Source organism: Leptonotus elevatus, chromosome 1 (genome assembly GCF_054856555.1).
Source record: "Leptonotus elevatus isolate MCC_2025b chromosome 1, RoL_Lele_1.0, whole genome shotgun sequence".
NCBI classification, from domain to species: domain Eukaryota; kingdom Metazoa; phylum Chordata; class Actinopteri; order Syngnathiformes; family Syngnathidae; genus Leptonotus; species Leptonotus elevatus.
The window spans coordinates 9,524,609-9,551,073 of NC_141239.1; the positions used below are offsets into that span (position 1 = coordinate 9,524,609).

Sequence of the window (26,465 nt, forward strand, 5' to 3'; positions counted from 1 at the left end):
ATCCATCAGATCGTGTGATGGGTGCAAACATGTGGAACGAGGCACCATTTTGGTTTTATTGGTCACTTCCATCACAGCCTTTATTATCATACAAGTTCACATTTCACCTCTTTTGTATTTGCAATGAAATGAACAATAATGAAGTGCTTCTCTCATGCTACAATATCCTACTAATGCATAGTTTTTCTTTGCTTTTTATTTCTTTGAAAAATTTCACCGGCAGGAAACTTCGCACTCTTCTCAGCATGATTCGGAAACTGCAAGATGATCGATTGGCAATTTAATGTTTTTTTTTTCCTCCTTTTGCCAGCCCACCGGCAGGTAGACTCACCGTCCCTTGTGCAGTAAACGTTACATACGTGTCATGCCGTGTGTTGAAATAGTCCTTGTCAGGGCCAACATGTAACACATACAATGAAAACGTGTGTGAAGAGCGCTTCCTGAGAGAGATGTGTGTGTTAAGTAGAAAACAAACAAAACAAATGAGGCATATCTTTAGCCTACTAGCGCAGTTGCCTACGTCATCGTCAAATGTTTTCTGAAAACAAGAGAAATACAAATATTTTTAAGAGAGCATGTTGGTATTTTGTTTTATTGGAAACAGTATGTTGAAAATCACTCATGCAATTATGCTACAAGGCTAACGGAATGAACAACTAGAAGGGGCTCTCCTAAATTAAAATGTTATTCGACATTTTATTTTCATCCAAAAGACAAATTTTTATATATATTTTTTTTACTGCTGTATTTCCTGCACAAAAAGAAAAAAATCTAATAACAGGATTTTTGTTTGTGTTTTGATATCCTTTTTTTTTTTACTTAAAAAAAATCATCGGTTCATTATCTATCGTTTAAAAAAAAATCCAAAATACACCAGAAAGTAATTTTTTGTTGCTTCTCTCAAATTAAATTATCACAAAATTTGCAGAGAAACAAATAAAAAAACATTTGTTGTGTTTCATAGATTAATAAAAAAAAATGTTTTAAATCTTAATCCAAAACATTCAACTGTTTGCCTTGAAAAAAAAAACCCTCAAAATTTACAAACAAAAATGTTTTGTTTCAGAGATTTATTTAAAAAAAAAAGTTTTAATAAAAAAATCTAGTTGTTTAATTTTTCATGTTAAACCACAACACACACGTTCCCCCCCACCCCCCCAAGATTTGTCTTTTGCTCTAATAAAAACCTCACAAAATGTTGTGAGACGCATGGGGGAGAAACATACAAAACATTTGCCCTTTCCTTCGAAATTTAGTTTTTTTTAAATCAAAATTTTCCCCCCAATTTTTGTGTTTCAAATTTTTGTTTCATCATTATTTACAAATCTGTTTAAAACAGTGGGGAAAAGAGCTTCTTTTTTTCCAACATGGCCCTGGTTGATCTCTTATACTCTGCTGGCCGTTTTTTTGTAATAATTACTACCTCCTCAGGTCAGAGGCTGCATCAAAGCCTTCTTTCTTTATGGTCTAGCATAAAAAAAACATGTAAATATACGTTTTTGGGACCAGGGCAATATTTAAAATAGAACGTTTTTATACGTTATGGGGAGTAAATGAGTTAAAAAAAAATCTTATCCCCAAAACATTTTTGGGTTGTTGTTTTAATAAAAGTATCACAGTTTGGATAGAAACACCAACAACAAAAAAGGCACTTATATATACTGCGATATAATAGCATAATTGTCTATTGTCACTTTTAACTGACTAACAATATTAATGGATAAAATATATAAAGATTGAATCAGGCAACTGGACTCTTCTTCTTTGTTGATTTTTTTGTGTTTTTATTTGAGAAATAAGAAATGATTCTAAAAACTCACTCAGATTTTGGTTGATCAGTTTTTCTCTCGTTTTTCTCAAAATATCGCCTGTTTTTCAAAAATGTCATTTTTGGGGGGCATTTTTAAGTTGTTTCTCTGCAAATTTTGACTTTTTTTTTTAAAATCGATTTTAAAATGTAACTTTGGATCCCTCATGTAATCACACAGACCAAATACGTGTGAAAAGAGCGCATCCTGAGAAAGATGTGTGTATGTGAGTGTGTGTGTTAAGACTTCAAATCAAATAAAAGACACTAAAAGTGGTTCTCCCAAATAAGAAAACATGTTTGTTGCGTGTTCGTGTGTTGCAGCCGTCCACATCAGCCATTAAAAACTATTGCACACTCCCCTGTTCCAAGAATTCCAGTCAGAGAAGAAGAATTGTGCTCATTTGTTGTGGGAAGCCCTTTTCCGAGGTCCTCGCGTGAGCATCTTAGAAAAAAGTCTTTCGGGGCGGGATTTTTTTCTTTTCTTTTTTTTTTTTTTTTTTTACAAGGTACAACAAGGTCACAGAAAGTCATCGTTTCGTCCGCCGACAGCAGCACCAGCAAAAATTTGTGCTCGAAAAGGCCGTCGGCGAGGAAAAACCTGGCTCGGCCTGGCCCGTCGCCATCACTCCGTCTTCTCGCGCGTCCACTTGATCATGGTCTCGGGCGAGCGGTAGAGGAAGATGAGCTTGGCGTACATGTCCTCCTCCAGGTCCAGCTCGCCCGTCTCGCGCACCAGGAAGATGTCGGTGCACAGCTTGAGGATGCGGTCCACGTTGGGCAGCTCCTCAAACATGATGGTGTGCGAGATGCCGCTGAAGAACTCGCGCACAAACTTGCCGATCACCAGCACCACCGACGCGTACAGGCCCATGATCCTGACACACACACACGCACGCACGCACGCACGCACGCACGCACGCACGCACGCACATCAAACGACAGTTCAGCCGGCAACAAAATAGATTGCGCACTATAAACACGATTTGTTCATCCGCTTCATATTATCAAGAAATGTAAAAAAAAAAATGGTTGAGTCTCCACATTTGGCATTTTTATCCCAAAATTAATACAATTTGTTTTTGTTGTTGGTTCATCAAAATTTTTTGAATATTTTGAAAATGTTTGGATCTGAAACGCACACAAAAATCATCCAAAAAACAAGAGTTTAGACTTCTTTTTTTTTTAGATGAAGGAAAAACGATGGTCAGAAATAAATATTAGTTTCGGTTGTTTACTCTGCAAATGTTATTAAATTATTGGAAAAGCAATGAAAATTGTTATTTGATTGTCTTAAAATTATTACATTTGGATATTTTGTAAAAAATAAATAAATCTGAAACACACACAAAATCATCCAAAATACTAGGAAAAAATGGACTAATTTGAAATGTTTACCCATTACTAACCAATATAACAAAATGTGTTTAGGATGTCTTATGGTTGATGTTCTTAACATTTTGAGAAATAAAAAACAAAAATTAGTTTTTCCAATTTATTATTGTTTAAACTTGCCAAATGTACAGGACATTTGGCAAGTTTTTTTGTGCTTCTACCAGGCCCACCACCTAAACAAAAAAAAAGATTTGTTGTTGACTGATATTTGCTCATTCCCTCAAAATATATTTATATTAAAAAAATCTTTAAAAAAGTTATGGTTGAATTTCTTTCAAATTTCGAAAATATAAAAATAATTTTCAGGATTTTTTATTTTATTTGTTTGTAAACAGGGATATTCTTAAATCAAGGTTCCACTGTATTACTTTTTTTTTTTAAGATTTCATTGATTTGATTTAGATTTTTATCCAAAACTGAAAAAATATATATTTTCATTTGAATTAAAATAATTTTCCATCTAAATTTGTACTTTGCACTCCATGATCTTCAATTTGTTTTTCACCCCGCCCCCCCAAAATGTTGTTGATTTGTTTACAGATTATCTAAAAAAAAATTCAAATTTTATTTTCATTGTTTTCTCCCCAAATTTTGAGACAACAATCATTTGTATTCAAAACATGTTGTTTCTCTTGAATATCCTCCCCCAACAACTTGAATTAAAAACAAAAAAAAACATTTATTTTGCATTTCAGAGATAAATAATAATAAAAAAAACTCAGATAAAAGTTGAAAAAATAAAAAGAGATAAAAATGTCTAAAACAAGAAAATCCCATGTTAGCTAAAAAAACACGTGTGAGCGTTCGTACCCGTAACCGGCCAGGAAGCCGAGGCTGGGCGGGCTGACTTGGTCGCTGAAGACGTAGAGCTCCAGGCGCGCGTCGTAGTTCTGATTTTTCTGGATGGGCCCGCGTTCCGTCTGGTTGACGATCCACCACTCCTGCAGCTGATCCCGGGACGTATTCACTTGCCGCAGGCTCAAGCTGATGTTCATCATCTTCTCGTCTGATATGCAATCGCAAACAAAAACAGAATAAAAGCCGTTTTCTGGGTTTGAGCCATGATTGGTTGGTACCTACTTCCTCAGCACGGGTGATGTCACCTTCAGTCGACAGCAAATTCGTTTTTAAAGGTATTAATTCGACATGAAGAAGTTGTCACATTCATTATAGACAAAATATTAACTTTTTATTGCTGAAAATGTCTCAATGAGTCAAGTATCCGTTTAAAAACAGCCACCAATCACCTATAAAGTATGACTTTTCTTTCTTTTCTTTGATCCTTCCTCGGGTCTCCTGACAACTTCATGATTCTAGCGGGATTCTGAAGTATTCGGTTTGGGTGAACGGTATGGGATTTTTAATGTGTTTTAGGTGAATTAATGACCACAAACTCACACGCACACACACACACACAAAAATAAATGCATACAAAAAATTAAAAAAGAGAGCAATGATGATGACATGTTGAATCGGTAAGATTACCGAATGAACAATACTGAGCTCTCTCCCAAAAAAAAAAAGAAAAGAAGAAAAAAAAAAAGCAGTGTGGGTCCTTTGTAAAAAAAAACGAACTTTTGTAGGCAGAAAGAGGAGTTGTGATTAAAATGAATGCATATTCAATGACAGTGTTAAGACAGGAAGTGGAGGTGACAGCGAAAAATAGAAGCAAGTTCTAGAACCGTGTGAAACAGGAAGTGGATGTGAGATAATTTTTTTTTATAAATAATAAACGCTCATTCAATGACAGTGTCAAAGGAAGGAAGTGGAGTTGAGATTAATAATAATAATAATAAAAATAATAATAATAATCAATAGGTGCCTTTCTAGACACTCAAGGTCACCTTACAATAACAGTTAAAAACATACAAATACAATGAATAGGCTTGTCTAAACAGATGAGTTTTGAGAATGGATTTGAAATGTGTTTGTTTTAAAAAATAAAACCATATTGAATGGCAGTGTTAAAACAGAAAGTGGAAGTGAAAGTGAAAAATAAAAGCACGTTCTACATCAGAGTTATGGCAAGAAGTGGACGAGAGATTAAAAAATAAAAGCATATTCCACGACTTTGTTGAGACAGGAAGTGGAGTTTAGATTAAAAAAATAAAAGCATCCGGGAACTAGCCCATATATAAAAAAAATACAACTATTAATAAAACCCATCAAAACTGAACTAAAATGAAAAAAAATTCCAAACAAAAACAAAAGCTGGCTGAATTTCAAAAATAAAAGTCAAAAGAAAATACAAACTAACTATAATAAAAATCCGAAATAATTCAAACTCCAGGAAGTGGAGGTGTAAGCAAGCGTCCTACCTTTATAGAGCTGATCGACGGGTTTGGCTTCCGAGTCGCTGGGCGCTCTGATGAAACGCGGGAAGATGTTGGGGAGCGTCCTGCGCGTGCAAAAGACAACGTCAACGGGATCCGTTTGCCCTTCGGCCCGGCGACCGGTCTACTCACACGTGCGACAGGCTGTTGTTTCCCTTGAGCAGCAGCACCAGCTCCCTCTTGGTGTCGTTGCCCAGGTTGGTGACCCGTTTGCCGGACGCCTTCTCGGACTTGGCTCCCAAACTTAAGTTGCGCTGCACGGACCACGACACGGTGATGGGGAAGTCCTCGTCCGGGTTCAGCATGTTGATGAGGGTGTTCCTGCTCGGGGGGCTGATGGTCCACAAGGAGTTGGAGCTGCCCTTAAGCTCTGCAATCACCAGGTCGCCCGGCATGTAGCCCCCCAGCCACTCTAGCGCCCCCTGGTGGCGCCAGTCACACAGACGCATTGGCACTTTTCTTACGCAATCAAAGTCAAACTTTGCTTTATTCAATGGAGAAGTCATGTTAAAAATGTTTTTTTTTTTACAATATTAATTTGTTCTATGCGCCCCCCACTAGTCTAAACAGAATTCTGATTCATTTTGTGTTGAATGAATATTTATTAAGCAACAAATGCTAGCTATTTTTATTCATTTCAAAGGTCAGCCATTTTGCCACTTGTCGATTGCAAATGACATCAGTTACCTAAAAAAAAAGGGCTATTTTTTCTTTTTTTTCTTTCAAAAAAGGAATAAAAAAAGCTGAAAAAGAATAATTTTTGTTGTTTTTGGTTATTTACTTCCCAAATTTGTTTTTTGGGTTTCATCTGAAAAAAACTAAGAAATAATGTTTTTGCATGTTTCCCGACAGAAGAGGATTATAAAAGGTTGGCAGAATTCTGACTTTAAAGGGACAATTCTCACTTTGTGACGTAGAGGTACGAATTGTGGGGGGGCCCTAATCCTCTTCCGTATTTCTCTCCAAACATTGCAAATTGAAAGACATTTCTTCTATGGATTTAAAATATTTGTTAGCAGAAACACAAAAAGCATTTTCTTTGTTTGCTGACTTTTTTTTTCTGCATTAGAAACACCCATGAAATTTTTTGGGGGGCTGTTTTGTTCTCACTCCAAATATTGTGGCTTTAAAAATATATATTTAATCCAAAACAATTAAAACTTTTTTTTTTTAATTGTCTCTTCAAAAATATTTTTATTTAAAAATTAACTACAGCGGAATTATATTTGAGATTTTTTTAAATAACATTTGTTGAGTTAAATTGCCAAATTATTTTTTGTCTTTTTTCAATTGTTTCTCTCTTAATTTTAAAGTTAAAATCCAAATAAACTATTTTTTGTTTACATTTTGTAGACGTTTTGTGATTGTTTTTTATTTAAAATATGAAAATTTGTATTCTCTTCAAATTAGTAAAGTAAAAAAAAAGGGGGAAAAATTATGAATCTGAACCTTCCCCTAATTGGTGAACTTTTAATTTATTTTTGGCTTCTTTGCAAATTTTGTTAGTTTACATTAGTTCTACTTTTTCTTTGTTTGCCTTTTTGTAAATACAAAATACAAAGAAGGCATGATGTTGCTGTTTTTTGAACCCCTGTGTCTTTAGTGTCATTATTGTGTATTGATAACCAATTTGCAAGCTTAATGCTCGTTGCCACATTTTGTTTCTATACTCACCTCATCATCATTGTACAATTTGACGAATTTGGTCAAGTCTTTTGCGGAGACTTCCTGCAGTTGTTTCTGTTGAGCACTCATGGTGAAGATGGGCTGTCAAGGACCGAGAGGTAAACACCATGACTTGCCACTTGTTGTTTTTTTGGGGACATTTTTTTCTTTCTCATCTCACCTGGAAGCCGGCCAGCGTGATCTCGAAGGAGACGTCCAAAGGCGGGTTGACCACGCCGGCCACGGACTTGACGAGCGACATGAAGAGCAGCGGGAACCACACGATGCAGATGAGCAGCATCACGATCATCCCGCCCATGCCGTACTTCACCACCTTCTTCTTCTTCTGGCCTCGTGGTTGAGGGTACCTCTGTATGGGTGCAAAGGTGGCTGGTCATTACTGCTTGCTGTCTCTTTTCTCTCAGTTTGTCCCCTCTCTAATTAGCAGCTAACTTTCAAAGTAAATACCAGATGGTGTTAATGGTATTTTGTCTCTCATTCAGTGCCATTGACGGCTATAGACGTAATTTTAAACGGGCTGAAAGTAAACATATTACATATTAGATGTTGTCTTTCATTATTGCTGTTTTTTCTCTCTCTCGTCCACCTCTCCAAATTAAGTTCCAAAATATTTTAATTGTAATAAATTAATTTAATTAATGCATTTTTGCTATTTTAATCTCTTTTCCCTATGAAAACTGCACTCTAAAAATATAATTGTTGACCAACTTAATTAAATTGCTTCAAGTGGTAACACACCATTAAATTAAGTTAATCTCTAATATATTAAGTTTAATTAATTATGAGGTCTTTAAATTTAATTAATTTAATTAAACTTAACATATTATAATATTCAATTCTCTTTTTAGAATGTGTTTAAAAGTTACATTTAAGCTGAGAAAATAAATTTGAGCTTTTAGATAAAAAGATAATTGTTGACCAACTCAATTGAATTGCTTCAAGTGGTAACACACAATTGACTTGATTAACTTCATCCTTAATATATAAAGTTGAATTATGAGGTCATTAACTCATTAATGTATATAATATATTAATTTGGATTACCTTAATTCAATTGTGAGTTACCACTTGAAGCAATTCAATCAAGTTGGTCAACAATTCTCTTTTTAGAGTGTATTTAAAGTTAAATTTGAGCAGGCATCATAACTGGTGCTTTTTTTCTCCCTTTTTCTATCCGATATCTGTTGACAAGACCGGCCGCACTGCATGACTACGCTGCAGAACAAGACATGTTGAAGTTCAACCAGGAAATCATTTCAAGCAACACTTGGCAATCTCATTTCTCGCTCGGCTAAGCTTCCAAAATGTCACGCGTGGATTTCATTCCAGCACCTTCTCCGACTCTCGCCAGCATTTGAGGATGAAGATGTGAGCGTAGATGTCCTCCACACAGATCCAGCTGGACAGAGACAGCGACGTGTCCGTCCACACCCAGTCCATCACGGCACGCAGCTCGGTCAGGAACGGAACCATACGGAACCTGCGAGCAACGCTCGTTTGTTTGTTTTGTTTTCGTTGTTGTGATTTAGACCTCCTTACCCTTGAAAGAGGAAAAGGTTGACATAATTGTAGCTCTTGGTGAGGAAGTTGCCCAACACGCGGGTGGGATAACCGCAGCGGATCTGATAGGCTGACAAGCCAAAGTAGATGCACTTGACAAAATACCACATCTGAGCCACGATGTTCTTGTTGAAACGCCTTGGTGGAAGTAAGAAAGGACACAAAATAAACAAACGACATTTGAGACCGCCGCGTGGGATAAACGGATACGTTCTTACTTCTCAGTGACTCCCGGCAGGATGAAGAACATCCAGAAGTGGATGCCGAAGACCAGGAAGACCTGGAAGACGACTTTGCCCATGACAGACTTGCGCAGGTAGAGGGCCCGGTCCACCACCATGGTCCCAAACTGGATGAGGACCATCACCAAGAAAGGTCCGGGCACCTGATCCTCCGACAGAGACGAAGTGATATCTGCCGCCGAGTGTTTCTACAAGACAACAGACATACTGTAAGCTGGGAACCGCCGATGGGAAGTTAAAGGGGAAATCAACCGTCAACATTTCTTGACAATAATATGTTAAATGTGACCTCACAACATGACATTCTGATTAATATTACATTTGTGGAAAATGAGTTATGCAGCAAAATGCTGGGGGGGCAGCCATTTTGCCACTTGCTGTCAACTGAAGATGACATCACAGCTGCTCAGGGTTCATGCAACAACCAATCACAGCTGACCTGTTTTCTGAAGCTGAGCTGTGATTGGTTGTTACCAGAGACCTGAGCAACTGTGATGTCATTTTCACTTGATAGCAAGTGGCAAAATGGCCGCCTTCTGATTTTGATAAAAATGGCTGGATTTTGCAGTTTAACTCATATTAACCAATATTAACCAGAATACCGGATTGAGACTAGTGGGGCTGCATAGAACATATTACTGTCAAGAATTTTTTCTGGGTTGAATTTCAATGTTCCCAACAGCATCCTTCTATGACAATTTTAGGGGTGACCCTCTGAAGATCCCAGTGTAAAGGCGACACCTACACCAAAAGCCCAGAAGCCAAAGACGATGATGACGAAATCGACGGTGTCCGCGAGGAACATGAGCACGTAGACGTCGGTCACGGCGCTGTACTCGGGATGGATGAGGTCGTAGAAGAACTGACGCATGGGAACGTAGATCTCCATGAACCTGAAATAGACCCACAGAGGTACAATCAAATGGATTCCTTACAAAATCAAGAAAGTTGAGACGACAGGTTCGAAATGCCGACGCGTTGTACTTCTTGACGGCGAAGGCTTTGGCCTTGTAGAGCTGCTCCTTCAGCTTCTCCAGGATCATCTGCTTCTTGCTCTTCTGATGCACGCTGGCTTCGCTGCCGTCCTTGTGGCTGCTGCTGCGGGAGGTGACACTTCCTGCGGAGACAGTCGAGTCAGGAACAAGGCTTCAAATGCAAATCCCGAATTTGACTTCTGGTGCGGTGGTGGGTGAAATATGGAGGACCAAATAATTAAATAAATAGTAAGTCAATTATTAAAAGTGAAAATAAAAACGCATAGAAAAATATAATTCAAAAATTAAAGAAAAAATTAATTTAAATGAAATAAACGACAAAGTTATATATATATATACTGTAAATAAATTTTAAAAAGTAAAAAAAAAAAAAAACGAGACTCAAAATTACATATATATATATATATATATATATATATATATATATATATATATATATATATATATATATATATATATATATATATATATATATATATATATATATATATATATATATATATATATACATATAAATGTCAATTAATAAATAAAAAGGCTCTGCTCTCATATTTATTTATTTCATGCTGCAGATGCTGTCAGCATGAAATCGTCATAAAATGTCTAATGAAGGGGGCGGTCCTAAGCGCTTTCAATGGTCGAGTGAGTGGGTCAGCGAACAAGGAAGACTCGCTGTGGAACGGGCAGAGTCTGACATAGACTGACATGTCGATCAACCAATAGTTCAACCCAAGACACACTTAGGACCGCCCCCTTATTTTAATAACATAGCGTCTCGAGTATGAAATATATAAATATGAGAGCAGAGCGTTTTTATTTATTGATTGACATTTAACTCTATTTATATATATATTTGTATTTATTTCCACATTTATGTTTATATTTAATTTTAGTCTTTGAACCTCGTTTTATTTTTAATTTTTTACTTTATTTATTTATGTATATATACATTTTGTTGTTTTTATTTCCATTTATACTTATTTATTTAATTTTATTTTGGATTGAATTATATTTTTTATGTATGTTCTTATTTTTACTTTAATTAACTAAGTAATTTATTAATTAATTTATTTACTTTCAATTTTGACAGTTTTGATCCTCCATAGCTGGGATGATTGAAGCAAGCAAGCAAAAAGAAAAAGAAAAAGATGGCCTTACCTCGCTTGGCTCGAGCAGATGAGTGCACGGATCGGTGCGAGACGTGCGAGCCCCCACTAGAGCTAGTGCGCCGCTGGTAGGTGGGCTGCTGCGGGTGGTGCAGCTGCACGTGGCCCGAGTCCATCGAGGTGCCGAAGTTGATGGAGCGCAAGGTGTTCGTGGAGCCCCGCTGCCCACGTGCCCCTGAGGAGGCATTGGTGGTGGCGGCGGAGGTGGGTTCCGACTCCCTCTCGCTCTCGTCTCTACGACTCCCCTCGTCCTCCGACTCGCTCTGACGGGACGCCGCCCTCTTTTCCTTGGGGTTGTCCTCGTCCCACAGGCCGTGGCACTGTGATGGCACGGGGTCGCAAGCGTGAGTATACGTCACGAATGAACAGCCAAACTTATGGGGCACTAAAACCTAAAATGGCAACTATCAATGCTAACGTTAGCGTGCCAATTGGGTTTTGCGCATTTAAGGCAAAATATTTTAGGCTAAAACAACAAAGTAGTTCTTTGTTTTGTCTGACAGTAGGCTTAAGGTCAACTTGGGAGTGGCCTAAAACTCATTGAAGCTTCTTTTTTGATGAATTGCTCAACGATTTTCCAGCTGCTGCTCAATGTGAAATAAATAGAATTTAGTTCACTGCCACTATACAGCGCTCTCATTTCCAGTTTGCACGCTCACATCAAAGCAGAAAAATTGGCTCAATGACGGCTCGCAGCTATCTTGAAAAACTCGTACATCGAGTCACTCATATCTCAAGGCATCACAGAACTGTATATAAAATAGATGAGTCATGTTAGCTGTTTGTAAAACAGGTGAGCTGCGGTCCTGCGAACTGGCTTTTACCTTGAGGATGGACCTGTGGAAGAAGAGCGCCAGGAGTTGGACCAGGTCGTAGTGGACGTAGCCTTCCTTTTTCTCCACACCGATGATGTTGGGCGCGTGGTAGGGGTTGTCCTTCTGTGACTTGTCCTGGTTGAAGGGAAAGAAGCCGAACTGGAAGAAGTACTTGATGACGATGGTGACCTGACGAGCAAAGACACAAGACACAAGATCATGTACATTTACTCTGTTTAGTTGTTAATGGTTGTGTTTACATTGTCGACAAATGCCCAATCGAAATCAAATGCAGATTTGAAAAATAATTCTGATGTTTGCTTAACCTGTGGGCGTTATTTGTCCATTTTCTGGCTTTTTTCTGTTTTTCTGTTTTTTATCAAAGAAAAAGCATTTGAAAAAAATACACTAGGGACCTGACATTTTACCAGGATTGTTTAAAAATGTAGAAGTTCAAATTGGCGCCATGCTGTAATTTATAATTATTACTAAACAGGAGGGAGAGATTCACACTAAATTGTTGTAATAATGCCCGATTTTGGCTCATTGACTCCCATTATAAATCACAGTTTTTGATATGCTGTAAACCTGATGTGTTATAATGCATTTTCCGTGATTACTGATGCAATCGCTTCTTTGACGAGTCATAAACATGAAAATAGAGGAATTTGTGTGTTGAGAGTGTTAACACAAAAATCCACTAGGTGGCGCCAAAGGCTAATAAATGAATACAAAATGCATGCATAAAAAAATTATATTGTTATGACTTATGGACTTGTTTGAGCCTCTAACTATGTCATATGAAATATTCAAATTATTATTTTATTTTACATATATATACAGCATAGTTAGTCTTGCTATTAGCATAATACTGCTATTGTTGTCCATAGGGGGCATTAAAAAAATAAAAAAAAATAAAAATTATATATGTGTAGATAGGTCTGATGCCACTGAACATTTTGAGCGGTTGAAAGTGAAAAAAAAATTCATAAATGACTAAGTTATCTCACTTCAAAGGAAATGCCTGATTTTGGCAAAATTACAAGAGTTTTGTGCTATTCAGAAAACTGCCATTGTGTGAAAACTGGGCATGCAGAAAAAATTCTATTGTTATGACTTATGGACTTATTCAAGCCTCTAAATATGTCATATGAAATATTCAAATTAGTCTTTTATTTTATATATATATATATATATATATATATATATATATATATATATATATATATATATATATACACAGCATAGTTAGTCTTGCTATTAGCATAATACCGCTATTATTGTCCATAGGGGGCATTAAAAAAATAAAATAAAATAAAATCTATATATGTATAGATAGGTCTGATGCCACTAAACATTTTGAGCGGTTGAAAGTGAAAAAAATATTCATAAATGACTAAGTTATCTCACTTCAAAGGAAATGCCTGATTTTGGCAAAATTACAAGAGTTTTGAAAAATGCCATTGTGTAAAAACTGGGCATGCATAAAAAAATTATATTGTTATGACTTATGACCTTGTTTGAGCCTCTAACTATGTCATATGAAATATTCAAATTAGTCTTTTATTTTATATATATATATATATATATATACAGCATAGTTAGTCTTGCTATTAGCATAATACTGCTATTATTGTCCATAGGGGGCATTAAAAAAATAAAATAAAATAAAAACTATATATGTATAGATAGGTGTGATGCCACTGAACATTTTGAGCGGTTGAAAGAGAAAAAATATTCATAAATGACTAAGTTATCTCACTTCAAAGGAAATGCCTGATTTTGGCAAAATTACAAGAGTTTTGTGCTATTCAGAAAAATGCCATTGTGAAAAACTGGGCATGCATAAAAAAATTATATTGTTATGACTTATGGACTTATTCAAGCCTCTAAATATGTCATATGAAATATTCAAATTAGACCTTTATTTTACATATATATACACAGCATAGTTAATTTTGCTGTTAGCATAATACTGCTATTATTGTCCATAGAGGGCATTAAAAAAAAAAAAAAAATTTTTTTTTAAACTATATATGTATAGATAGGTCTGATGCCAGTGAACATTTTGAGCGGTTGAAAGTGAAAAAAATATTCATAAATGACTAAGTTATCACACTTCAAAGGAAATGCCAGATTTTGGCAACAATTACAAGAATTTAATCAAAAAAAAATAACGCCCACGGGTTGCTTAACACATTCATGCCCAGCCATTTTCACTGAAGCAACCCTCTTCGCTCCCGGTGGTTTTAACGGATTTTGACTGAGGCCCACAGAATATTGTGTTCTATTGCTATAAAACAAAAACATGGAACCCACCAAAACAAAGATTAGAGTCTCTTCTTTCGTCAGGAAAAAAAGTATATTTCTATCTGTTTCCGTTTTGGAGCAATTAGCATTAGAATATAGCTAAATTTCCTCATTATTCACAAATCTCCTTAGAACAGTGGGGGAAAGAGCTTTTTGCAACATGGCCCTGATTGATCTCTTATACTCTGCTGCCACCTGCTGGCCGTTTTTGTAATAACTACCATTGCTTCAACCGTTTTGTGCAGTTCAGAGGCTGCATCAAAGCCTTCTTTATGCTTTAGCATAACCCCCCCCCATATACGTCTTTGGGACACTTAAACCATTTAAAATAGAATGCATTTATAAGTTTTTGGGAGCAAATGAGTTAAATAGAATACAGCTATTTTAAAACTGGTTAAGCGCATCCAGTCAATTTTAAACCCAGTTTTAAGTTTCCCCAGTTAATTTTATAACCAGTTCAAATTGTGTCCAGTTTAAAGGACATACAGGTCATTTTAAAACCAGTTTAAATCTTGTTCATTTAATTTAAAAAGCAATTTAAAGCTAAGCAGTTTGCTAGCGGCCACTGGGATTATTTTACTTACTTTAAAAAGATGATATTAATAATGACAATTATTTTATTCCAACAAACACCACTTGGTGAGAGTATTACGAGCGGTCAAAGGACGAGCATTTTTTTTAAACATTTTTCTTTTATTTGGTACCTCAGTGTAGACGATGGCAGTCATCCAGTATCGCTTGCTGGGCCGCGGCACCGACAGCATGGCCCACAGGAAGATGGTGACGGGCAGCACCAGTGTGGCAAAGTTGGCTGACACCATGTGGTTGATGATGATGACCAGGAAGCAAACCATTTCAGAGTGCGCCACTAGCATGTTGTACAAGGCGTAACACAGCTGCAGAACCAACGGCTGGCTCTGGTAGAACTTCTCTGAATGGTCCAGCTCCTCATCGTAGAACATCCTGGCGATAGACAGAGCAAAGGTGGTTCCCGGGTTCCTCAGGGTACTGTGCTAGGTCCATTGCTATAGCCGTGCATATGAGCACATGCTTTTCAGGTTAAGTTTAAAAACAGTTTAAAACTGGTCTAGGTTACTTAAAATTTTAGTTAATTGTAAAACCAGATTGTACTCATCAAGGCAATTTTAACAGCGGAAAAATGTTAATCGACTTGACTTTATAACCAGATCGAGGCTCATCTAGTTAACTCTATATTGTATATAATGTAATATTTAAAACTCTATGCCTTGAGATACAAGTTTAATTCATTCCTTGACCATGCTCATACTGTACATCAAATCACTTGTAACTCAAATCATCTTTCCCCATTAAAATTAATGTACTACTATTAACCTGTTCCGTCCACCCCCCCCAAAAAATTTTTTTGCAATGTGTTTTCAATGAGAAAACTAGCACTCAATAATACAATAATGCAATAATAATAATATACTTTACAAAAATATATCGTTATCGCTCAATTAACTCATTCACTCCCAGCCATTTTCACTGAAGCAACGCCCTTCGCTCACAACTGTTTTACTGAATTTTGACTGATTTTGCAAGGCCCACGGAATATTGTGTTCTATTGCTATAAAAACATGGAACCTACCAAAAGAAAGATGAGTCTATTCTTTCATCAGGAAAAAAAGTATATTTCTATCTGTTTCTGGTTTGCAGCAATTAGCATTAGAAAATAGCTAAATGTCATCATTATTAACAAAATGTTTAAAACAGTGGGGGAAAGAGCTTTTTGCTACATGGCCCTGGTTGATCTCTTATACTCTGCTGCCACCTGCTGGCCGTTTTTGTAATAACTAACTACCGTTGCTTCAAGAATTCTTTTCAGTTCAGAGGCTGCAGCAAAGCCCTTTTGTATGCTCTAGCATAAAAAAACATTTTATTTTTTTAAAAGAGTATAAATACGTCTTTAGGAGCATGGTAATATTTAAAATAGAACGTATCTATACGTTTTTGGGAGCAAATTAGTTTGTTAGTTTTAAAAACAGTTCAAAGCTTATCCAGTTCATTAAAAATAAAAATAAAAGTTCAAACTTAATTTAGATTACTTAAAAAACGGTTCAAAACTATTCCAGGTCAACAACAAAAAACGATTTTTGTCAACCAGTTCATTTTCAATTAAAATCTTGTCCAGGTTACAGTAAAACCAATTTAGAACCAGTTCAAGCCGAGTGATTTTGGTTTTGTGTCTTACTTGTTGAGCAGTAGCTCACTGGCGGTCAGCTCCGTGGTCATGGAAGGCAGCATGATGTCGGACCTGCTGTCCGAGCGGCTGTCTGAGGTCATGAGCATGCGCCGCCGTCTTTTGTCCACGTCGCTGTCATCGTCGCTTATCTCTAGCCGGTCAAAGCTGACCGCCTTGCTGTAGCTTGGTGGCACGTCGCCGTCCGACGTCTTTGAGGCGTCCGTGTCGTTGGCGCACAAGATTGTCCTGACGTGGTCCCCGGCATGCGGAGATTCTTGCTGACACCCTCCTCCTCCTCCTCCATCCTCGCTCTCACTAATGGTGTCCTCCTGGAGCCGGTTCGAGGGCCCCTCATCTTGGTGGAAAGACCCCCAGATGACACTCCTCTCAGGTTCTACTTCCTGTCCGTCATCATCGAGAACACGGCCCTCCTCAAGTTCTAATTCCTGTCCCTCTTGCAGTTCCTCCTCGTCTTCCTCAACCTCCTGGGGCTCTGCCTCAGAACCGCCGCAGGCTCCGCCCTCGTTCTCAAGCGCCTCCAGGTCCAGAGACTTCTGAAGGAGAGTTCGCCCCGCCTGCCTTTGATTTCGTTCATCCTCCACTTCTTCTTCTATGGTTTCTGTGGTGCCCTGTCTGGAGGATATATCTCATGAGATCTGATAAGGATGTAATGCTTAGATTGGTTTTAATTAAGGCAGGCAGTGCTCAGGATGACAATGAAACAATGAAAAAGTTATTATTTACCTCTGACAAGGAAAGTTGGATTAGGTTACGAGCTACTTATCTAGTTCCCTCAGCACATTGTAGAAATGTGGGGCAATAGGCCAAATAATAACAATACATTTAAAAAAAAGTTACAGAATTTTCAAATCAGGTTAAAGCTTGTGGAGTTCATTTCAGGGCAAGTTTGAAGCTTCTCTAGTTCATTTTAAAACCAGTTTAGACATCATCCGATTCACTTTAAAAACCATTAAATATCATCCGGTCACTTTGAAATCAGTTTATGGTTGAATTTCAAACTGCTTTCAAGCTTGTCCTGATGACAACTAAAGCAGTTTAACGCTTGTCTAGTTCATTTCAGAGTCAGTTTATTGGTCGGCCAAGTCACTTTAAAACTAGTCCAGTACAAATCCTGTTCAGATCACTGTACAGTACTTTAAAACCAGTTTCAAGCTTGTAAAGATTGTTCAAAATGGTCTAAAGATAGTCCAGTTCATATTGAAACGACTTTGAAGTGAGTGTGTCAAATTCATTTGGAAACCGTTTTACTGCTCGACATTTGCATTTTACAAACAGTTCAAAACCTATCTAGTTTATTTTTTAAACAAGTTTAAAACTTCTCCAGTTGATTTTGTTCATTTAAAACCAGTTTCTCAAGTTAATTTGGTTTAAAGCTTTCCTAGAAAAATTTAAAACAAGTTTAATATTTATGACTTTAGGCTAGTTTCTAGGCTAAGCTTCAGCAAGTAATTTTAATGTGTATGATATATGTATTTCTAAAACCAGGTTTAACCTCACCCAGTTAATTTTTAAAACCATTTTAAAGCTTTCCCAGATAATTCGAACAGCATTTGATTAAAAAAACAACAACATTTAAGCATGTCCAATTCATTTTATATCACGTCCAAAAGTTCATCCAATTTAAGTTTGTCCAATTCAATGGAAGAAAACGGTTTGATTCTAGTCCAGCTCATTTTAAAAAGAGTTTATAGCTCGACTAGTTCAATTTAAAACTAGTACAAAATTTAAGCTTGACCAGTTCATTTTAGTGTTGCTATGCTTACCAAAAAGACAAAATCTACTCTCCTTGGCACAAGTACTGTAAATAATACATAATGAAATGAAACACATGCACATGACGAGATGGATGCATGGATGTTGAAGTGTGTGTGTTGTATCCGAGGGTGGCTGCACCTGGACACGAAGCTGCTGCCGCTGTCCATGGACGAGGTGGACACATCTAGGCCGTACATCTTGCGTAGTTTAGGCCGTGCCCGCTCGCTGGTTTTGGGGATGCACTCGGGCATCCCATCCAGGTCTTCCAGCGTGGACTGACGGGAAAACAGCGTGGTGGCCTCGGTGTAGGCGCTGAGATGTGGCGACGGAGGCGGGTGGGGTGGAAGAAGCGGGATGAGATGGCGTGTTAGCGTTGAGTGACATGGACTCCCAATATTTTGATGCTAGACAATGTGTGGCCCTTACACTTCCTTTTTCACAGTTGAATGATCATCAAACTCTGTTCACATTAGACAGCACAGGTTAAAAGCATCACCCGTACCTCTAATACCTGCTTCCAATTGGAGCTCGCTTGGGTGAATTTCCTAGTACGAGCCAAGGAAGTTGCCCAAAATGGCTGCCTAACCACGTAATTTCATATCGAGTGCAGCAAACTTTCTCTTTCCTGGTTCTCGGGACCGTAATGTAACGTAATGTAAATTAGTGAGTGTCTGAGTTTTTGGTGCCGTAGAGAAAAAACGTCAATTTAGGGTCACCCATCGGTTTAAGATCTCCAGTTTTTCCTCCTAGTCAGAGTCCGTCAATGTACAAACCCTTTTATTTGTCCAAAATACCTGCTTTAAGCCAAAAAGGCTAACTTCCTGTTTAATTTTGTGCATGGCTTCATAAGACTTTTTCATACACATGTCCACCCAATATCTTGTCGATCCAGGCAAATTTTTTCTAACTTTTCTTTTGCCTGATGCTCATGCTACATTAGATGACAAAAATTTGAGTTGCCCATAATGACTGCTTCAAAACAAAATGACCAACTTCTGGGCATGAGTCCTTGAGAATTTTTTATTAATATTGTTACATTTACGACCTGTTACGTTTCTCTCGCCTAAAGAAAAATGACATTCATTCATGGCAATTTCTTGAAATAATCACCAAACATTACAGCAGTGCTCCACTTAAGACACTGTTGGGAAAAAAATATTTCATGTCACCTGTCCGTCTCGGATATTTGTTCAATAGGGCAAATACCCACAAATGGCTAACTTGGCTGATCAATTTTGGCCATAGGTTTTTGAGAATTTTACGTTATTACAATAGACATGTCCAGCCAATTTCGAGTCCATCAGGCTAATTTATTAAACTTTTCCTTTCATCTGGTGCTTGGGTCATAAAGAAAAAAAAAAGGTGAGATGAGTGCGGGTGAACCAAACGAAGTTTCCGATGAAGGTATTTTCAACCTAAATCTTCGTGTACCTTGATATGCTGTCCCTGGAGGCCGTGGAGGCCTGGCTCTCCATCTGGTAGCGTCTATGCCGCCGCCGGACCCTCGCGGAGTTCCCCGCCGACTCGTCCTCACTGAGCAGGTCCAAGCTGGCCTGCCGTGACATGTTGAGCCGCATGGCCTTCTGGTAGTACACGTGAATGCTCTCCCTGGACGGCACGTTGCCCTGGTGGATGTTGACGCGAGATGCTCAGGCAAAGTTCTGAATGCTTGAGTGCAGTACATACAAGATGCCAGAGCAGACACTAGAATGCTCAAGCACAGTATTTTACCTTTTTGACCTCCCTGGTAAGCATGCAGCGCTCGATGCGCAGCACGGTGGAGATGTCGATGTACTCCCGGCACACTTCGTTCATCCAGCGGGTGAAGCTGTCCACGGTGGTCTGCAGCAGCACCCACGTGAATTTGATGATGTTGAACACACGCTTGAAGATGTTGTCTGAACATTGGTTCAACCAGTTAGGAGAAGATAATAAAAGGAGGAGATGTAAAAGAAAGGGAAGAGGCCAACCTGGACCAGAGTTGTTATCGTCCTGTTCTTGGTTGTTGGACAGCTCGTCCATCTCGATGCCCACGTGAGCTTCTGCAAAGGAATTCGTGAACGGATTTCAAAGCCTGTCCAGTTCATTTAAAACTAGCTAGAAGTTTTATTGTATTCATTTTCAATCCAGTTCAGAGTTCATCTAGGTCATTTTATAATCAGTTACAGTAAATTCTCACGACAATCATTTTAAAAACAGACCAAGGTCTATGCTGAACATTTTAGAACCAGGTCAAACCAGTTTAAAGCTAATCCAGTTTATTTTAAAACCAATTTAAAGCAAATCCAGTCCATAAACCAGTATTAAGGGTTTTTGGCTCATGTTTTAAGGATTTTAAACTCCTGTCCAGTTCATCATATTTTTTTTAAAATCTTGTCCTGTTCATTTTTAATATCAGTTCAACTCTTGTCCAATTCATTTTCAAGCCAGTTTAAATCTCGTCCCTGCGACCCTCGTGAGTATAAGTGGTTCAGAAGATGGATGGATGAAAGTTCATTTGAATGCTAGTTTTAATCTTGTCCAGTTCAAAACTGATCCAGTTTTTTTAAAAACAGTCGAAAGCTCATTCCGATCATTTAAAAAGCAGCTCAAAGTTCAATCAATTCACATTAAAAACAGTTTGAAATTTGTCCGACTCCTTTTAAAACCAGTTTGAACTTGTTCGGTTCACTTTCCAGCTCAGCTTCTCTTGTTCCATTTTCCCAACACTTACCCTCCTTTTTGCTTTTCTTGCGTCTGCTTCCCTTTGTGTATTTCTTCCAGAACTTGCGTTTCTCCTTAGCTCTTGCCTTCAGGGCCGCTTTGGGGTCTTTGATCCAGGTGTGGTAGAGGAACTGCAGTTTAATGTCAAACACAAGGTCATAAGGACAAATAAAGGATGCGCTTGTGTGGATGGCGCCACAAGCAGTTGGTAAAGAGAGTAAACGGGCGACATGCATTCAAAAGGTTACAACGTTTAACTAAGAGTCCGTGCAACTTACCCGTTAACTCACCCAACAACAACAATAACAATCACGATAAGCAAAAGGTCACCATTGTTGTCACAACCACGACTTCATATGCAATTACTGTAATAGCGTGGCAGCAAAACACTCAAAATGGACGCCGGAGGCACTTTGTGGTCATGCACAAATGGGGGAGACAGCCGGTTGTTTACCTTTCCTGCCTTCACTACATACTGAAGCACAGTTTTAGGCAGCCTTATGACTGACTTGGGCAAAGCCAGAACGGCCGACACAAACTTCCCGATAGCTCGCTACAGGTGGGGGAGGACATAGGTGCAAAGAGAGCAGAAACGTGAAGTTGAGAGGGGGATAAAGGCCAATATAAGGCACAAGTTAAGGGAATGTGGCAAGAGGACAATCCGTGAAAGGGATACAGGTGGCGAAAACATAGATGAAGAGAGAGAGGACAAAAGGTGGAGGGAAGACACAGGTGGAAAGGATTAGTAGAGAATGGTGTATCAGAGTTTTCATGAAAGCAGACATGTTGGGTTATAAATGTTATAAATATGTAGGCTAATAAAAGTAAATTAGAAAGTACCTGGAAGGCGGACCTCCTCGGCGGCTCCTCGTCTTTCAAATCGTCCTCCTCCTCCTCTTCCTCGCTGTCGGTTTCAAACAAGTAATACTCGCCGCTTCTAACCACTGACGGGGAACAGCACAAGGTTTACTTTGGAGGCGCACGAACAACAATAACATAGGAAAGGAAGGAAGAGACACCGAATCTAACATGACGAGCACAAAGCGCTGATGTGATGTGCGTTTGTCATTTGAGTCGACAGCAGAGTTGAAAGCGACAAGGCTGACTTGTGTCCTTGAACAGAAGTGCAAATTGACTGGCTGGACGGGAGGTGAAGGGGGATGCTGGGGTACGGGGGTGGCAAAATTGGGAGCGGTGGTTGGGGCTGCAATAGCCGACATGATCCATAACCAAATGGGTAACCAGCCTTTTAAGAAGAAAAAGTGTGAAAACAAATCTTTCCATCTGCACCAGACCGATGGCAGAATTTAAGTTTCTTGTTTTGCCCTCACGTCACCACAAAGTGACGCAAAAATCATATTTGACTATTTTCGTGAAGGTTAACTAACAAACCAAACAGTCACCATCAAAACTTAAGCATACACAATAAACCTGCCATGTTTATTTTTTAATTTTCAAATGTATGTACAATTTACAGATAATGTATCTAACTTAATGTTTGATGTGACAGGTAATAGTGTTCCATACCAGTCTCATAAGCCAACTGCCACTCACAGCAAGCTTTTTGTTTTAAAATTAGAAAGCTCGATGATTTACATCACTGCCCCCGTTTGGCCCCAATGCAAGTGGACTGTCAGAGCCAGACCTGCACCAGAATTTGATCGTTTTTAATTTAGCCCTCACACTACCTCGCAACAAAGTGACGTGCAAATCAGTTAGGACATTTTTCTCAAAATATTACCTTATGTAAACAAAACAATTTTACTGAACTGAAATGCCAGATAATACTGTTCCACTACAGTGCTATAGGAGGTGCAATACAAAGTGGGTGTCAAGTACCACACACACTTTTTTCCCCCGAGTTCATGTGGTTCACTGCCCCATTAGGCACCGATGCAAGCTTACTGTTACAGCCAGACCTGCAACAGAATTTGATGGTTTCTCATTTGGCCCTTATGCTACCACGCTACAAAGTGACATAGAAATCAGTCGGGGTGATTTTGTTAAATATAACTAACTAACTAACCAAATGGCCATCAAAACAACTCAACTTAACAAACTTGACTTTGAATTGTAAAGATTAAATAGCTGGTGATGCCCATTGGTTTTGATCATGTCTGCGGGCAAAGAATGAAACCTTTTGAGGCGGAGAGGACTTCATATCTTTGCGTGAAAACACTGTAAAAAGTGAGCGATTCCCCACCGCGGGCTCTTCAGGCGTTTTGAAACAAAAGCACAACCTCCGGCCGATAGTCCTTTTCTCGTTTGCCTCCTTCTTCTCGCGTCTATTTAAGGCAATGTCACCGTGCTACAAACGCACGTACTAGATCTTCTAAAGTGCCTCTTCAGCGACAGTCAAGAAGCGTCCTTAAATAGAGACAGAAAAGGACTAAAAAGACCAGAGGACGACGGCCGGTGCCTTCAGCGCCCTCGGACGGAAGGGGAATCCTCGGCGGCGTTCTGGTCGAGGACACAAGGGCCAATGGGAGCGGAGGAATGAGCAAAAGAGGGGGAGGGGTCAACCTACTGGAAGCATGGTCAACCCAAGGCCTCCACCAGTGCTTTTTTTTGGTCTTGGCTTTGGCTCGCTGCGCTCCTAAAATTTAACAAATGACATCAGTGCAACACGACACAAAGTAAAAGATCAAAGGAAGAGTGGCTACGTTAGCTTAGCATCATCAACACGGGCACGGGGGCGGGCCTTCGCCATACCCTCGTCCTCCTCGTCGGGAGGGGGCGGGGCAAGCGTCTGTCCATCCACAGACTCCTGAACCATGCTCAGCATCTTCTCCTTGCCGCGCTTGAACTTCTGCTGCCGCACCTTAATGCGCTCCATTCTGTGCACAAGGACATGAGTGACATGAGTGGCGCAAGTGAGTGATACACTCCAGTTACTTCATTATTTTCAATGAGGGCATTAATAGGATATCAAAATCCTCACTTAATTAAGTTAGTGCTGTGTAATGTTTCAGTGTCACTTAAACTGTGATAATATTCAGTGTTTAAGAAAACAATTCAACAATTTTAACAGCTGCTTATTTTTTGGACCGCAACATGGCACGCCGATTTTTGCCGGTGTGTATCTTAAAACATTTCTTAATAAATACTTAAAATAGCAAATACAAAAAGAACACATAATGAAAATAATATAACGTAATAAATATAACATTTGTTGATAAAAATAATAGCTTACACAGAAAAAAACTAAAAACAATAATGAAATAAACAAATAAAACATATGTAACTAAAAATAATTAAAACATTAAAACCAAATTAAAACTGAATAAACCAAAACAAAATAAGTAAAAATAAATTTTACATAATATAATGAAACAAAAATATTGAATTAAATAAAACTAAATAAATATAAAACAAAACCTAATAAAAAATTTAACGAAATAACAAAAAATTCGTAAAATCATAACAATAAAACAGAACTAATAGGAATAGCAAAAATGAAATGAAAAACTAAAATAAACAATTTAGACAAATAGAAATACAACAAAACAAGGCCAAATTAAATAAAACCAAATGAAATCCAAAGAAAAAAACAAAATTAAATGATTCCAAAAAATAAAATAAAACAAAGTAAATGAAAAATAAAAGCAGAAAAAATAGCAAAATACAACAAAGTACAACAAAAATGTAAAAAAATATATACAAAACAAAACCAAGTAAAACAATGTGAAATCAGACAAAGAAATCATCTCACTGTCGTTTCAGCTGCTCCACAGATTTCCGCTCCTCCTCCAGGCGCGCCCGCACAGCCTTTACGATGGTGGCCTGGAAAAGCTCCGCCCCCCTGGAACACAGTGCATGCACACAACAGCGGTGAGTACGCCATATCCAGCTCTCCCACCAGTATGAGGAGGAGCCACGCGTGCCTAGAGGCGAGGATCTGCGAGGCCCTGATGTCGGCCACCACGTGCAGGAAGTAGTAGCTCATGAAGACGCGCCGCTGCAGCAGCAGGAAGGCGAAGCAAATGCTGTCCCAGATGATGCCCGCCTCGTCGTCAGGCAGGTCGCACCGCTGGTCTACATCTGCTCGGACCGTATCTTGTCAATGGGACAATGTTGTGTGGATGTGCGTGTTCATGTGTGTGTGTGTGTGTGTGTCTTACGGAGATGTTCCTGGTTGGTGTTGATATTGTAGTCCTTGATGGTACACGCCAGGCTGAAGAGCTGGATGAGCCAGCACTTGTTGGGGATTAGAGAGTTGATGTAGCCACAAGCCAGGATCTGCAAACAGCAGGAATGGAGAATTGCATACATTCATTTTTAATTAACAATGTTGTTATGCAAACAATAGGAATTCTACTTCTAAACAAGGGATAATTTCATAATAGCACAACACATTGAAACCTGATCTGGCATGTTAAATGTGCAGTCATTAACATTAGAGAACTTTTGATTAGATTTAACAAACATTACTTACAATAAAATATTGTACTTGATATATTTGTTTTTTTAAATTTGATTTTATGTATGTTTTATTCATTTAATTTCCTTTTTTTTTTTTTTAAAGTTAAGTTTTTTATTTTTGTTAGAATTAATATTACCATTTTAATTTTATGTTTTTATGTTTATTATATATTATATTTGCCCATATTTTTGCTTTGACGAGATTCAATAGAAAATGTTTTACAAATATTTGTGTCTATATTTGTAAAAAGTATATTCTAAATTTAGTTAAAGAAAAATGTTTGGAAAAACGTTTTAAATTATCAGTTAAATTTAAATTAAAAGTCAAATTTGACAAAAATTATATTTTCCACTTAAAAAAAAAAGCACGCACACTATGGTGAATCAGAGAGACTGCACTTCACAAGCCTACCAGCAATTATTATTTGGTGTGAGCGAACGAGCATCTCGGTGGGCGACAGCGACTTAGCAGCACGGCGAGAAAAAAAGACAGAAAAGACGCGGCAAACAAGAGTGGCTGGGGGGGTTAGCCTGATCCATAGGCTGAAATGGCTAACAAGTGCAGCTAGCGGGAGAGGCTAGTAAAAGCTTGTGAGAGCAAAGCAGTGGGCGACAAGTGGCAGTAGCCCAAATCACAGGACTCCGTGACGACCACCTGCAGGCCCCAGCTGTGGAAGGTAAGCGATTCTCCTTCAGGCATCCATAGCAGAAAGGTGGCAGTGAAACATATCAGTCCCCTATAAGGCACAGCACAACCTATGTAAAATAATTACTAGACCTACGAGTATATACAAAAATGGAGCATGTGATAGAATTTTTTTTTTTTGCATATTGAAATCAATTGTGTGTGTTTTTTAAATAATTGAATTATTAGCTCACTACTAGATGGCTTTAAATTCTACACACTGTCCCTTTTTTTAAATGTACATCTTTGTAACATGACATGAAAAATAAGTATGACATATTAAAAAACATCCAGAAAGCCAAAAACTTCCTAAGGTGGAGGTAATTGTGTCCTATTGGGACAGGAAATCCTGCTATGAGCTGCTTCC

At 38.3% G+C, this 26,465-nt stretch overlaps 1 protein-coding gene across 2 annotated transcripts in view; it reads right to left on the reverse strand.

Annotated features, from left to right (window-relative positions):
* Positions 1–66: 66 nt before the first annotated feature.
* piezo2b (piezo-type mechanosensitive ion channel component 2b) overlaps positions 67–26,465 on the reverse strand; it is an 84,238-nt gene continuing 57,839 nt past the window's right edge. Inside the window, exons 27-53 of one of the 2 annotated variants that reach the window (XM_086075855.1) lie at positions 25,113–25,230; positions 24,876–25,032; positions 24,704–24,793; positions 23,704–23,828; positions 23,519–23,587; positions 21,832–21,935; positions 21,446–21,544; positions 21,002–21,122; positions 20,259–20,330; positions 20,020–20,186; positions 19,720–19,913; positions 18,427–18,600; positions 16,522–17,145; positions 15,014–15,272; positions 12,009–12,188; positions 11,177–11,504; positions 10,008–10,140; positions 9,769–9,916; positions 9,000–9,211; positions 8,761–8,919; positions 8,554–8,701; positions 7,382–7,570; positions 7,210–7,302; positions 5,668–5,957; positions 5,521–5,600; positions 4,013–4,208; positions 67–2,685 (exon numbers count right to left, since the gene is read on the reverse strand). In XM_086075855.1, coding sequence (XP_085931981.1) covers positions 2,433–2,685; positions 4,013–4,208; positions 5,521–5,600; positions 5,668–5,957; positions 7,210–7,302; positions 7,382–7,570; positions 8,554–8,701; positions 8,761–8,919; positions 9,000–9,211; positions 9,769–9,916; positions 10,008–10,140; positions 11,177–11,504; positions 12,009–12,188; positions 15,014–15,272; positions 16,522–17,145; positions 18,427–18,600; positions 19,720–19,913; positions 20,020–20,186; positions 20,259–20,330; positions 21,002–21,122; positions 21,446–21,544; positions 21,832–21,935; positions 23,519–23,587; positions 23,704–23,828; positions 24,704–24,793; positions 24,876–25,032; positions 25,113–25,230 — 4,782 coding nt within the window. In that variant the 3' untranslated portion in view covers positions 67–2,432. The remainder of the gene's footprint in view (positions 2,686–4,012; positions 4,209–5,520; positions 5,601–5,667; positions 5,958–7,209; positions 7,303–7,381; positions 7,571–8,553; positions 8,702–8,760; positions 8,920–8,999; positions 9,212–9,768; positions 9,917–10,007; positions 10,141–11,176; positions 11,505–12,008; positions 12,189–15,013; positions 15,273–16,521; positions 17,146–18,426; positions 18,601–19,719; positions 19,914–20,019; positions 20,187–20,258; positions 20,331–21,001; positions 21,123–21,445; positions 21,545–21,831; positions 21,936–23,518; positions 23,588–23,703; positions 23,829–24,703; positions 24,794–24,875; positions 25,033–25,112; positions 25,231–26,465) is intronic. The other variant, XM_086075865.1, reaches the window with a different exon arrangement.